At 44.8% G+C, this 13,555-nt stretch overlaps 1 protein-coding gene across 7 annotated transcripts in view; it reads left to right on the forward strand.

Moving 5' to 3' along the window:
* The window catches only part of LOC126519322 (12S rRNA N(4)-cytidine methyltransferase METTL15), a 131,700-nt gene that overhangs the window by 86,609 nt on the left and 31,536 nt on the right, over positions 1-13,555 (forward strand). For all 7 annotated transcript variants that reach the window (XM_055065118.2, XM_055065119.2, XM_072284955.1 and 4 more), the window contains 2 exons: positions 5,042-5,136; positions 6,745-6,949. In XM_055065118.2, coding sequence (XP_054921093.1) covers positions 5,042-5,136; positions 6,745-6,949 — 300 coding nt within the window. The remainder of the gene's footprint in view (positions 1-5,041; positions 5,137-6,744; positions 6,950-13,555) is intronic.

Genomic DNA, 13,555 nt, shown 5'->3' on the forward strand with positions numbered 1-13,555 from the left:
GGTTACTTAAATTACGAAATTACGCCTGTTGATGATATGGCGTCCTCGTCCCAGCTACGAATTGATGTCATCGACATCCTGTTTAAAATCGTACTGTTCATCTAGTTCACTAGCATTCTAACAAGCGCCGTGGCGGCACTCCAGCCCCCGGGGGTTATGTTATGCTGCATTTGGACAGGACCGTGCGCGCAAGAGGGAGATGAAGAGAAAGTGATAGTCTGTCTCTTGGAGCTGTGACATTTGTACCAGCCTGCGCAATTACCACTAACTTTCCCCATGTAAATAGTTGTACATACATTTGTGTGTCAGGCTTCCTCTTTATAACAATAGTTTCTGCCACAGATTAAAAAAGATTGCTGGAAGGAGTGACATCAATGTTGTTTCTTTTGGCACCTAATAAATTGGTGAGCCTGTGTAGAAACAAGGCCAGATAGAATCACAGGTACTGTATGTGAAAATGAACATAAAAACAAATTAATTTATTGTATTGCAGGTGCGGTATACCGCATCCCTCTAGCATGTCGACTATCTTACATTGGTAAAACTGGTAGATGCATAAATGATAGGCTACGAGAACACAGTAACAAAGTGAACAACGTGGTTGCTGACGGTTTCTTTTTTTCCCATCTGTTGCCAAAGGTGCAAATGCAAACCCAGATTTCAAAAAACTTACCATGAGTAGTAGCAGCTACGAGATGACAGGCTTGATTGTAGAAGCTAGAAACATATAAACATTTAGTGACACATGCATCAGTAAGCCTTAGATTTCACTACCCACAAAAGAGCTTGATTATCTTTGTTCACATTGAACATGTACATGTCTGTCAATCTGTGTGGCAAAAAAGTGCCTTTGTGTAGTTCCCTGTCTTTTGTTCATGTTTCCTGAGGTTTTACACGTGTTACATGATATTTTGAGCGTATATATAGTGATGAGAACTGGAAATAAATCTATTGTTGAAAGCTAACACTGTGTGTGTGTCAAATGTGCCTGTCTGTTGTCCATGTCGTTCAGCTTGCACTACAACTAAATAGAAGATTGAATTGAATATATCTTTATTTCCAACAGATTGGGGGAAACAGGGAAGAAAAGCTGCAAGTGCAGCTTGAAAAAACACCCTGCCCCCTATGACCACAAGACATGGGCAGCGCGGAGCTGCCGCGTGTTTTTAACAATAAAAAAATACACAGTTTTGCAAGAATGCATGAGAAACGCTAAGTGAAAAGTGAGTAGTTGCGCATAATGAAGTTACAAAACGTTTCACATCTGAGAGATGAAAAAAAAAAAAACATATATAGACATATATATGTAATATAAATGTGAACAAAAAGCTGTAAACTCACCTAATCTGCACTTCTGAAATAGCTGGCCATATAAACATTAATTTTAGTCCCGCTGATTTAGTCGAGAAAATTCTGATGGGGTAAGGGCACATATATCAATGCCAGATTTGTTGTAAGCATTTAAAAGCCTTGGTAAGTTGTTTCTTAGCATTTGTGAGCTGTAATTAGTTCTAAAATGGTGCACAGTCCAAGGTTCTGCGTTTCTTGTGAAACGTGAGGGGACACGTTCTTCTAAACATGATAATTTAACAAGGGATAGATCGCTTTTCCTGTTCATCTAATAAAACTTCTGCAAAAGTCGACACCTATAGATTTCGTGCGCTGCAATAATTTTAAACTTGTCAAATAAATGCTCGGTGTGTGAATCGTACGAAACATTTGCTAGGACGCGTACTATCCTTTCCTGTAATAAAAATAATTTGTTTAAATTCGTATCAGTTGTAGTGCCCCATACAAGGTGACAATTGAGATGAGAGGCGAATAAGGCGTTGTATAATAGTACTTTAACTGATGTAGAAAGAAGGAAACGGTTACGGCTTATTATACCTGTTATCTGACTCAGTTTTCGCGTTACAAAGTTTACATGGTCATTCCATAGCAGCGATGAAGAAAAATACACGCCTAGAATTTTGATGCGTTCTACAAATTCAATCGGAGCATTATTATAGGCTATGCCATGTAGTAAAGGGGAGGTGCTTCCTTTTGGACGAAAAATTATCGCTTTAGTTTTGGTTGGGTTGACACAAACAGTTTTGCTTAGACCATGTACTAAGCTTCAGGAGCACTTCATTTGATGTTGTGATAAGCTCGGTATAAGAACGTGATGTTAGAAATATACTGGTGTCGTCTGTGTAAATTAAAAATATTACATTGAAATCAATATTTACAATATCGTTAACATATAGATTAAAAAGCAAAGGACCCAGAATGCTGCCTTGAGGTACTCCAGAAAGTATAAACCTCTCTTGGGACCTGAAATTATTTATTTCTACATATTGGCGTCTGTTTTGAAGATACGACTTAATAAATTCAAGAGGAAGTCCTCTAACTCCATAACGATTGAGCTTATGAAAAAGAATATTGTGGCTAATATAATCGAACGCTTCACTAAAATCTACAAATAAATCGAGAGTTATGAGCTTGTTTTTCGAAATTGGTAAGGATATATTCTTTATGATGCAGTAGGGCTAACTCTGTAGACTTGTCTTTTTGAAACCCATACTGAGATTCGCTAATTAAATTGTGCTTATTACAGAATGAGTTTAAGCGTACAAATATTATTTTCTCTAAAGCTTTGGAAAAGATAGGGAGAACAGATATGGGCCGGTAATTATTTATGTCTAGCGTGTTGCCTTTCTTATGGAGTACTGTTACTCTCGCACTCATCTTTGCAGGAAAAACACCAGTTGAGATGCATAAGTTGTATATGTGTGCAAGTAGCTCAGTGATTTTATGTAACACAAATTTTACGGGTGTTATTTGTATCCCCTTGGATACAAATGGAACTCGAACCCAAACTTCAAACTCCAAACTTCCTAATGAGATTAGGAAGTTTGGAGGGTCAACATGGCCACAATTAGTACATGACCGGTGCAGTTGGAGAAGTATGGGAAAGGCCTTTGCCCTGCAGTGGGCGTAACCAGGCTGATGATGATGATGATGATGATGATGATTTGTATCCCATCAGGATCAATGCATGATGAGTTTTTAAAACTAGAAAATACTGTATGCACTTCATGAAGATCTGTAGGCTGGAAAAAGAGCGTTAAAAAAAAACGAATGAGCTCTCGAAAGAAATCGATATGACCCCCGAGAGCTCTGAAGAAGTCCGTAGGTGAGGAAATGTTCACTTGGCGTTCGTACGATGGTGTCCGCTGGCGAAGAGTCTGCTCCATGGTGATGGCCTCGGAAAGAAATTCTGACACAGTCTTGGGAGGACTGCGCACGAGACCGCCGAACAGCTGCTCTTTCACTCCGCGCATCAGGTACCGCACCTTCTTTTCTTCCGACATGCTGGGGTCGGCTCGTCGAAAGAGACGCGTCATGTCATCGACGTACATTGCGACACCCTCGTTCAGCATTTGTATACGGGACTGGAGATCACGCTCAGCTCACTCTCGGCGATCATGGCTCGCATACGTCTCAAGAATCCGGCGTTTGAATTCTGCCCATGAAGTTAAGACATCTGCACAGTTCTCGTACCAAACACGTGTGCCATCGTTAAGGCTGAAATAGGCGTTTTTCAGTTTGTCTGCGTCATCCCACTTGTTGAACGCGGCAACACGTTCATAGTGCACCAGCCAATCTTCAACGTCTTCATGTATGGCGCCGTGGAAGGGATTCGGCGTTCGCGGATTGAATAGCGTACAATGAATCGGCATTGTGCCTTCCATACCGGTTGGGGTGGGTGGAGCTGCCATTTTCTCTGGGAGGAGTCCAAACTCAGGGGCTTGTCCATGGATCCTTCTGCTGGCGCGGTGTACAGGCGTAACCACCGGTACGGGGCTGGAGCTCCTGCTGCCCGGAGGGGTTTGGTGCATAGATTAGATTACCCCGCACCTCCACCAGTTTGTCACGCGCTAAGGCAAGAATAAGCAGCAGTATCAGCAGCCAGACACGAAAGTGTCAGACACAAGAAGGACGGTTCTCCAGCTGGCTCAAGATCCTTGACTTCGTCGTCTTCAATCACCGTTTTTGCTGGGCACGCAACGCTGGCTCAAAACACCAGGTGGCAATATGTCCTTATCCTCCCCTACGTTCGTCCTTAGCATGTTGCACGTGAAAGTCCGGCAACCCTGGCCTATGGCTGCACGCTTACATCATTCTAGTACACTATAGGAACGCTCTTACTAAGTTCTGTTATCGCACGTAACTCCAAGTCCGATGTGCGTCGGCTCTTGATCACTGTCAGTGCTCCCGCCAACTCCGCAAGTTCTGCTTCCTTGGTATCGGCCGGCCAGCTCCTCCGTCTCAGATGCCGGTGTCCCGAACTATGTCGGTGACGTAGCACTCCAGCCTGCCTGGCTAGGCCTAACACCGGGCTCCGCCGCTACCTCTCCGAGTGTCGGCGGGACGCCCTGGGTACTACCGTCCGTGCTGGTCTGCCGAGGAAGAGAGACCCAGTTCCTGGAGTGCCCGGCACTGCCGTGGGTGGCTGTAGCAGGTCCAGGGAGCCTCGCTCGACGACCACACCCTGGGTAGCCAGTGTCACGGGCCAGTCCGAACCTCCATGGCTCCCGTCGCTAGTGCGAAGCTGGCGCTCCAACCTTCTTGGCCCAGAGCCACCTCGATAATCGCAGCTTGGCGCCGCTTCTCCCCCGTCACACCTCGGGTCACATGCCTCGAGGGCTCGTGCCATTTGAACCGGTCGGCGCAGATCGTCCTCTTTTTTTCTTTTTATGCCCCATGCCTCTTATATATGACAGGAGGGATGTTATATTTATTACAGCTTGCCCACCTGGCATAGGGCACTGTTTCAATTGTATTAATAAACATGCTGCGGCCGGCCTAGTCAATCGGGTACCCGCACTGAACGGATCAACATTGCTGCATCGTTTTTGGATGCGGTAACCTTTTTGAGAGCACCCAAAATTGATTGTAATGCATGTCATTGCTCGTTCTTTCTGAGCAAGGGGTTCAGTTTTTGCTGACACCTTTTTTGCCTGCAATGTGGTGGTCACACCACATTCTCTTCCCTCAGGTGGCACAGGCCATAGTGGACTCTCGCTTCTTGATGAAGAGCCTACGTACCACCACTGAGCTGGCACGCATTGTCGAGGTAGCCCTGGATGACACGTAAGCACTTTTGTTTTGCTGCTGGCATCCTCCCTTAAGAATTGAATAAAGGGAAATCAGACATCCACTCGTTCGTAGCAATTGCTACAAAGGAAACCCATATGGGTTCCTCGAAAGGAAAGCCTCATAGTTGAATTGAATTTTATTTCCACATAAACATTTGCAAGGTTTGCATAAAAATGTTTTAGCCCATAGCCAGAGGCCAGTTTTGGTTTAATGAAAATGTGCGTTATGCAATCAGCGGCACACAAAAAACAAGAATAGAATCATTAAGATAACACTGATGACATTTGCTCACAGTGGAAGGAAACACTTTGCTCTGGCGCAGAAATGCTAGTGCCAGAGAGCCCTGTGCTCTAAACAGAGCTAGCCTGGACGATGGCACAAACTCAGTGGTATCATCATTATTGTTGCAGCCAGGTGAAAGTAGTGAAGCAACCACACAAACTTGGCCACACTATTGTAAAGGCCAACTGCAATGAAATCTTCGTTAGGCTAATTTGTTTGAAGATTAGTGGTCTACTGAAGTTGGCGAAACTGTAGGACTGGTAATTTTTTATTGGCAACCTTAAAACAAACCTGGTGGTTAGTGAATATAAGTTCCACCTCTGGGATTTCTCGGTACATCGCAGGTCATGCCAAGCAACTGCACATCCAGTTGTATTTCGAATCTGCTGTTTTGCGTGGAGGCTGCTCTTCATGTACGTGAATCTATGTTCAGTGCAAATATTGTTGCACTTGGCCTTCTAATTGAATCTGTCAAATGTGGTCTATGCTGGTAAGAAAACAGTCATGTGCAGGCATGTGCCAGCCTGTGGAGCTATGTTGCACTACTCGCACCAGGTGGCACCACTTGTCACTTTCACAGATAGTTGCTCATGCACTGCATGCCAGCAACTATGATCATTAGACCAATTCCTGTCTCACTAGGAGATGTTCATCCCATGTGCCTTGCAAGACCACCCTCCCGAATATGTTGCAATGCAGCCCCAGCTCTCGGGAAACAGATCGCCTGTTGTTGTTTTTATTCTGTTCTGCACAAGTCCGTGAGGTGTAGGAAGAACCATGAAAGGGTAAGCCCGCAAAACTTGTTGCTGGGCTAGTTGATTCGTAATGTGAACAGACAAGAATGAGAGAGCAGAAGCACGCAAGTGCACTAAATTTTAAATTATTTTATTTTGATCAGGCTCGGCAGTATTGCCACACGTGAAAGGAACCCTTTGTAGCTTCAGCCACTGTCTGCTGGATGACAAATTTTCCCTTTCGTCTTCTGCTGTGCATTTGGTGCCTACCTTTTACCAGTTATTGAAAAAAATGAAGTTAACAGAAACTAGGTTATGTACACTATTGCCGTAAAACACATATCTTTGGTTAGAGCTGAACCAACAGGAACTTGTCATAAGTTGTACGTTATAGCATCAATTTTATTGCCCTATGTAATGCCATTGGCCCCGTGGGTGTTATAAATTGTCAAGAGTACAGGGCCGTGGGTTGTTGAGAATGTCTGCTCGAGTTTGCTGTGAGGGTCCACTGTTGTGGAGAAAAAATCTTGCAGGAAACTCGAGTGAATGCTACCCTATAGAGGTGCCAGGGAAGCCTCTTGTGCAGCGTTCGCAGTGTGGACTCCCTGGGTCGTCCCAGCCACCCGGCAACCAAGACGTTCATGGCACTGCGTATCCTGGTCAACAATGAGCTCAACGAGCTGCACTGGGCCCTGGGCCTGCTGCGGCGATGGCTGCGCCAGCCTGGTGGACGCCTGGCAGTGCTCACTTTTCACTCACTCGAGGACCGCATCGTCAAGAGGCACTTCCAGGTATAACTCACACGCAGTTGTGGTAGCCAAACACAGTGATCCGACACAGTGCCATGCCACAGTGCCTTTTTCTTGTGGCACTATCTCTACACTGAGTAACACGTGCAAGAACAGGAAGTTAGGTGAGTGTGTTTGGTTGTATCTTGAAGGCGAAAAATTCAAGAGAAACAATGCTGAGACAGACTGACTCGTCTGCAAAAATTCCCTGACATTTTGCTCGTGAATTTATGCTTTCTTCTTTTGCATATCTCCTGTCTTACGGTGTTTTTTTCATATCTGTGTGCTCGCACAGTATATATAGAACATTCTGTGATCTCTGAAGTAGATTTATTTGTGATGTAGCACTGTCTTTGCTTTTGTCAGTCTTATGGCTTGCCTTTGAGAATGCACACAAGACTCTCTGCATCTTTAGTGGTCTCATGTTCAAATCAGGGTGTCAACTGAGTCTGAACGAAGAACTTTATTCGATTAGTGACTTTTTTCAGACAATGAATTCTTAATTGATATAATGCAGGCATCCACTCATAAAAGATATGCAGCTGTTCTTGCCATATTCCACCTTTGTTCCACAATGGAATGTAGCGAATGAAAGGGATCAGGCCTTGAACATCTTGTCTCTTAGAAGATGTCAACAATTGCCCCAGTTGCACTTGTACTACTTTGGCAGAGTTCGACACTTCATCATCATCATCAGCCTGGTTACGCCCACTGCAGGGCAAAGGCCTCTCCCACACTTCTCCAACTACCCCGGTCATGTATTAATTGTGACCATGTTGTCCCTCCAAACTTCTTAATCTCATCCACCCACCTAACTTTCTGCCGTCCCCTGCTACGCTTCCCTTCCCTTGGAATCCAGTTCGTAACTCTTAATGACCATCAGTTATCTTCCCTCCTCATTACATGTCCTGCCCATGCCCATTTCTTTTTCATTTCAACTAAGATGTCATTAACTCGTGTTTCTTCCCTCACCCAATCTGCTCTTTTCTTATCCCTTAACGTTACACCCATCATTCTTCTTTCCATAGCTCGTTGCGTCATCCTCAATTTAAGTAGAACCCCTTTCGTAAGCCTCCAGGTTTCTGCCCCGTACATGAGTACAGGTAAGACACAGCTGTTATACACTTTTCTCTTGAGGGGTAATGGCAACCTGCTGTTCATGATCTGAGAATGTCTGCCAAATGCACCCCAGCCCATTCTTATTCTTCTGATTATCTCAGTCTCATGATCCAGATCCGCAGTTCCTACCTGCCCTAAGTATATGTATTCCCTTACCACTTCCAGTGCCTCGCTGCCTATCGTAAACTGCTGTTCTCTTCCAAGACTGTAAAACATTACTTTAGTTTTCTGCAGATTAATTTTTAGACCCACCCTTCTGCTTTGTCTCTCCAGGTCAGTGAGCATGCATCGCAATTGGTCCCCTGAGTTACTAAGCAAGGCAATATCATCAGCGAATCGCAAGTTACCAAGGTATTCTCTATTAACTCTTATCCCCAATTCTTCCCAATTCAGGTCTCTGAATACCTCCTGCAAACACGCTGTGAATAGCATTGGAGAGATCGTATCTCCCTGCCTAACGCCTTTCTTTATCAGGATTTATTGCTTTATTTATGGAGGACTACGGTGGCTGTGGAGCCGCTAAAGACATCTTTCAGTATTTTTACATACGGCTTGTCTACACCCTGATTCCGTAATGCCTCCATGCCTGCTGAGGTTTCGACTGAATCAAACGCTTTTTTGTAATCAATGAAAGCTATATATAAAGGTTGGTTATATTCCGCACGTTTCTCTATCACCTGATTGATAGTGTGAATATGGCCTAATGTTGAGTAACCGTTACGGAATGCTGCCTGGTCCTTTGGTTGACAGAAGTCTAAGGTGTTCCTGATTCTATTTGCGATCACCTTCGTAAATACCCCACATCCAGTCATGATGACCAGGAAGTCGAAAGCTTCTATGAAGACGGAATCGGCGATGGGTAAAGTCAAAACAAAATACACCATACTGATGGGCGACTTCAATGCCAGGGTAGGCAAGAAGCAGGCTGGAGACAAGTCAGTGGGGGAATATCCCTTTCCTATGAATTGGGATTATGTTAGCGTTCTTCCAAGATTCCGGTACGCTCGAAGTCATGAGCCATTGCGTATAGAGGGTGGCCAGTCTTTCCAGAACAATCTGCCCACCGTCCTTCAACAAATCTGCTGTTACCTGATCCTCCCGAGCTGCCTTCCCCCTTTGCATAGCTCCCAAGGCTTTCTGTACTTCTTCCGGCATTACTTGTGGGGTGTCAAATTCCTCTAGACTATTCTCTCTTCCATTATCGTCGTGGGTGCCACTGGTACTGTACAAATCTCTATAGAACTCCTCAGCTACTTGAACTATCTCATCCATATTAGTAATGATATTGCCGGCTTTGTCTCTTAACGCATACATCTGATTCTTGCCAATTCCTAGTTTCTTCACTGCTTTTAGGCTTCCTGCGGTCCTGAGAACACGTTCAATTCTATCCATATTATACTTCCTTATGTCAGCTGTCTTGCGCTTGTTGGTTAACTTCGAAAGTGCTGTCAGTTCTATTCTAGTTGTAGGGTTAGAGGCTTTCATACATTGGCGTTTCTTGATCAGATCTTTCGTCTCCTACATTAGCTTACTGGCATCCTGTCTAACGGAGTTACCACCGACTTCTATTGTACGCTCCTTAATGATGCCCATAAGATTGTCGTTCATATATCTTCAACACTAAGGTCCTCTTCCTGAGTTAAAGCCGAATACCTGTTCTGTAGCTTGATCCAGAATTCCTCTATTTTCCCTCTTACCGCTAACTCATTGATCGGCTTCTTATGTACCAGTTTCTTCCGTTCCCTCCTCAAGTCTAGGATGATTAGAATTCTTACTATCCTATGGTCACTACAGTGCACTTTGCCGAGCACGTCCACACATTGTATGATGCCCGGGTTAGCGCAGAGTATAAAGTCTATTTCATTTGTAATCTCGCCATTCGGGCTCCTCCACGTCCACTTTTGGCTATCCCTCTTGCGGAAGGAGGTATTCATTATCCGCATATTATTCTGTTCTGCAAATTCTACTAATAACTTTCCCCTGCTATTCCTAGAGCCTATGCCACGTTCCCCCACTGACTTGTCTCCAGCCTGCTTCTTGACTACCCTGGCATTGAAGTCGCCCATCAGTATAATGTATTTTGTTTTCACTTTACCCATCGCAGATTCCATGTCTTCATAGAAGCTTTCGACTTCCTGGTCATCATGACTGGATGTAGGGGCATACACCTGTACGGCCTTCAATTTGTACCTCTTATTAAGTTTTGCAACAAAACCTGCAACCCTCTCGTTGATGCTATAGAATTTCTGTATGTTACCAGCTATATCCTTATTAATCAGGAATCTGACTCCTCGTTTTCGTCTCTCCGCTAAGCCCCAGTAGCACAGGACGTGCCCGTTTTCAGCACTGTATATGCTTCTTTCGTCCTCCTAACTTCACTGAGCCCTATTATATCCCATTTACTGCCCGCTAATTCCTCCAATAGCACTGCTAGACTCACCTCACAGTGAAATGTCACACGAGTCTGGGCGACAGGTATTGAGGCCGCAGCGAAAGAGATGGTTTTAAGAACTTGAGCTAGAAATACAACTTGAAGTACAGATGTGAGTCATACAAAGGGTGCATGTTGAAGCTAATGGTAAGACTTGAATGGCTTGTGTCTTCTTTGTCTGTGTTGCTTGTGCTGCTCGTCAAGGTTTTCAGCTGATAATATTTGCCGAAGTGAAAACATCTTGGAGAGAAAAGGGAACCAACCTGGTGAAGCATAGGTTATTGAAGGTAACATCTTTGCTATAGAAGAGTGAAGTCCTCGACCAAATTCATTTGGCACTGATGTTGGGAAAAATCTTTTATCCTTTAGGTAAATGCGTAAGAGAAGTCGCAGCCTGGTTTGGGCCATGCGCCCCGTGTAGTGTAGTGTGCCCCACAGAGATGTCTGCATGAGCAGTGTGACACCATGGACCCGAGCACACAGGGCTTGAGCCCTCTCCTGTGTAGCCATGCACGGCTTAGCCCTGTTCGGGGAAAAGGGGATCCTGGGGGCTGAGCCAGAGCCGGATGTTTGGACCCTTATGGCCCCTTGACGGAGGCAACACACCTCTTTGACCTCGGCTTCATGTAGATGGCACCCCGAGACTGACCTCAATCTATTGCTTTCCTACCAACTTACCTTTTCTGTCCTGTCATCTCCTTTCTTTCGAATTTCTTCTGTCCCTCCCAGACAGCTTTCGTTAACCTGGTGCAGTATATCCAACTTTGAGTATCGCGCATTGGGTTATAGCAGTGATGCATGGCTAGCGTGTGCAAATCATTGCTCTTTCAAACTTGCAGCGTCTCCTTGTAGGGCTCCGTGGTAGGTTGCTGCCATAGCTGCTGAAGCAAGTACATTCGACATGCATAGAGAATCATTCCTTTTACTACCTGATCGTACCGGCAAAGCGCATATCCGCTGAAGGCTCCCTGGATCTTTTCCTTTGCACACAAAGAAACTTTTCCACCACTCCACGTTATCCACAGTTATAAAGCTGAAAAACCAGTAAGAGTTATTTCACCTTTTCTTGTATCAAAATCGAGGACAGACACCATTGGATCAGGCTATAAGCTAGCCAGATCACAAGTGGCAATCTCCTCCTTGAGGTTCGTGACAAGCTGCAGCATGATAAGCTTGTAAATCTCACAGCCTTTGCTGGCAAGCTAATAACAGTTACCCCACATTGCTCCCAAAACACAGTGCAAGGAATGGTCTCAGAGGCTTGATCGTAGAACTATCCAAAGCAGAACTATTGGAAGGCTGGCAGCACCAGAATGTCATGGAGGTAAACAGAATAAAAATCAGGGGAGACAACAACGAAATCCCCACAAAACATCTGATAATTACATTTGCCTCCACTGTGCTACCAGAGACCCTCTAGACAGGTTATATTAAAACGTGTGTCAGGCCCTACATTCCTAATCCTCGTCGGTGTTTCAAGTGTCAGAAATAGGCAACAGTTCGCTTAGCTGCTGAGGTCAACACACCTGCACAAAATGTGGCAACAAAGATCACCCCTCTGATAGGTGTTGTGGCAGGCTATGAGACTGACGGGCCAGGTGGTTCATTATCAGAAAAAGGACAGTGCTTCAAGACAGGACACAAATGAGGAACTGCACACACACTGCGCTGGCAGACCCCACTTTGTGAACTGCGAAGGTGATCACTCAGCATGTTCTCAGTCCTGTGAAACATGGAAAAAAGAGAAGGAAATAATTACCTTGAAAATCAAAGGAAATATTTGGTTGAAAGAAACAAAAAAAAAAGAAGGTGCTCAGTTTTTCTCAGCACAGCTTATGCGGAAGCAGGCACGTAAGGGGGCAATGCTGTATTGCCCTCCGCCACTACCCTGGCCCGTGCGCATCGAGCCTTTGGTTGTGGTGCCTTCCCCCATGATGGCATAGGTAAAGCTACTCCACCCACTCAGAAAAACAGCTTGGCAACTCCTAGGCCATCGGGCGACAAGGCAACCCACCAGTTGAGGCCTGCAACGCTGTGTGCTCGCCTGCATGGGCGGGGGCACCCAGCGCCTCCCAGGAGGCAGTGGATACAGCACTGGCACCGCAGGTGCTGAAAGAGCCGTGCAGTTCTCTTGACTGCTCCAAAAAAGAAAACCAATAGATGATGGGCCCAGGCAAGGACACATGAGCATAAATTTGAATTCCTCTTTCACTCACAGAACCCACTTTGTATAACATTACAATGGCCATGCAGATGACGCACTGGAATGCCAGAGGACTCATCAGTAATCCAGACAATATAACTGAATTATTATCTCGTTATCAGCCGAAGGTGTTTTGTGTCCAGAAGACATTTAAATTTTAGACAAGTGAATTTTCTCTGGCCGTACGATATTTTTCCGAAAGACTGCGACGATGCTGTTGCCTCGTCCAGTGGGGTGGCAATTATTGCCTCCCCACTATTATTGTCACTTGCCAACGTATAGCCCTTAAGATGAATCTCAAGGCTGTGTCTGTTCAAACAATTCTCTTCTGTCTGTTACATTTACATATCACCCAACTATCAGCTCAGCAAAACTGAATTGTACAATCTCATTGACCAGCTCCCAGAACCATACATGACCACCGGTGATTTTAATGCTCATCAAACTGTTTGGGCAGACTCCCGGTGTGACACGAGAGGCTGGCTAAAAGAAGACTTTCTTGTATCCTTTGGTGTGTGCCTCCTGAAATAAAAAAGAGCCCACGTATTACATTATCCAACATAATTCACATTCTTTGATAGATCTTTCTGTATTTAGAATAGAGTGTGATAAAAATATCTTTGGAAGTGACCACTTCCATGTAATGCTAAGCCTGAAACAGCAGCACTAATGCCCTCGAAATCTTCCTCATTGAAAGCTGTCATCAGCCAACTGACATAATTTTAAACAGTCAAGTTATTTATCACAAGATTTTATTGGCGAATTCAGCATAAACAATGCAGCAACCTATTTTACCACTTTTATTGTAGGCGCAGCAGAAAAATGCGTCCGACAGACAAATGGTAACTCATGGAAA

Source organism: Dermacentor andersoni, chromosome 10, assembly GCF_023375885.2.
Source record: "Dermacentor andersoni chromosome 10, qqDerAnde1_hic_scaffold, whole genome shotgun sequence".
In the NCBI taxonomy this organism is placed as follows: domain Eukaryota; kingdom Metazoa; phylum Arthropoda; class Arachnida; order Ixodida; family Ixodidae; genus Dermacentor; species Dermacentor andersoni.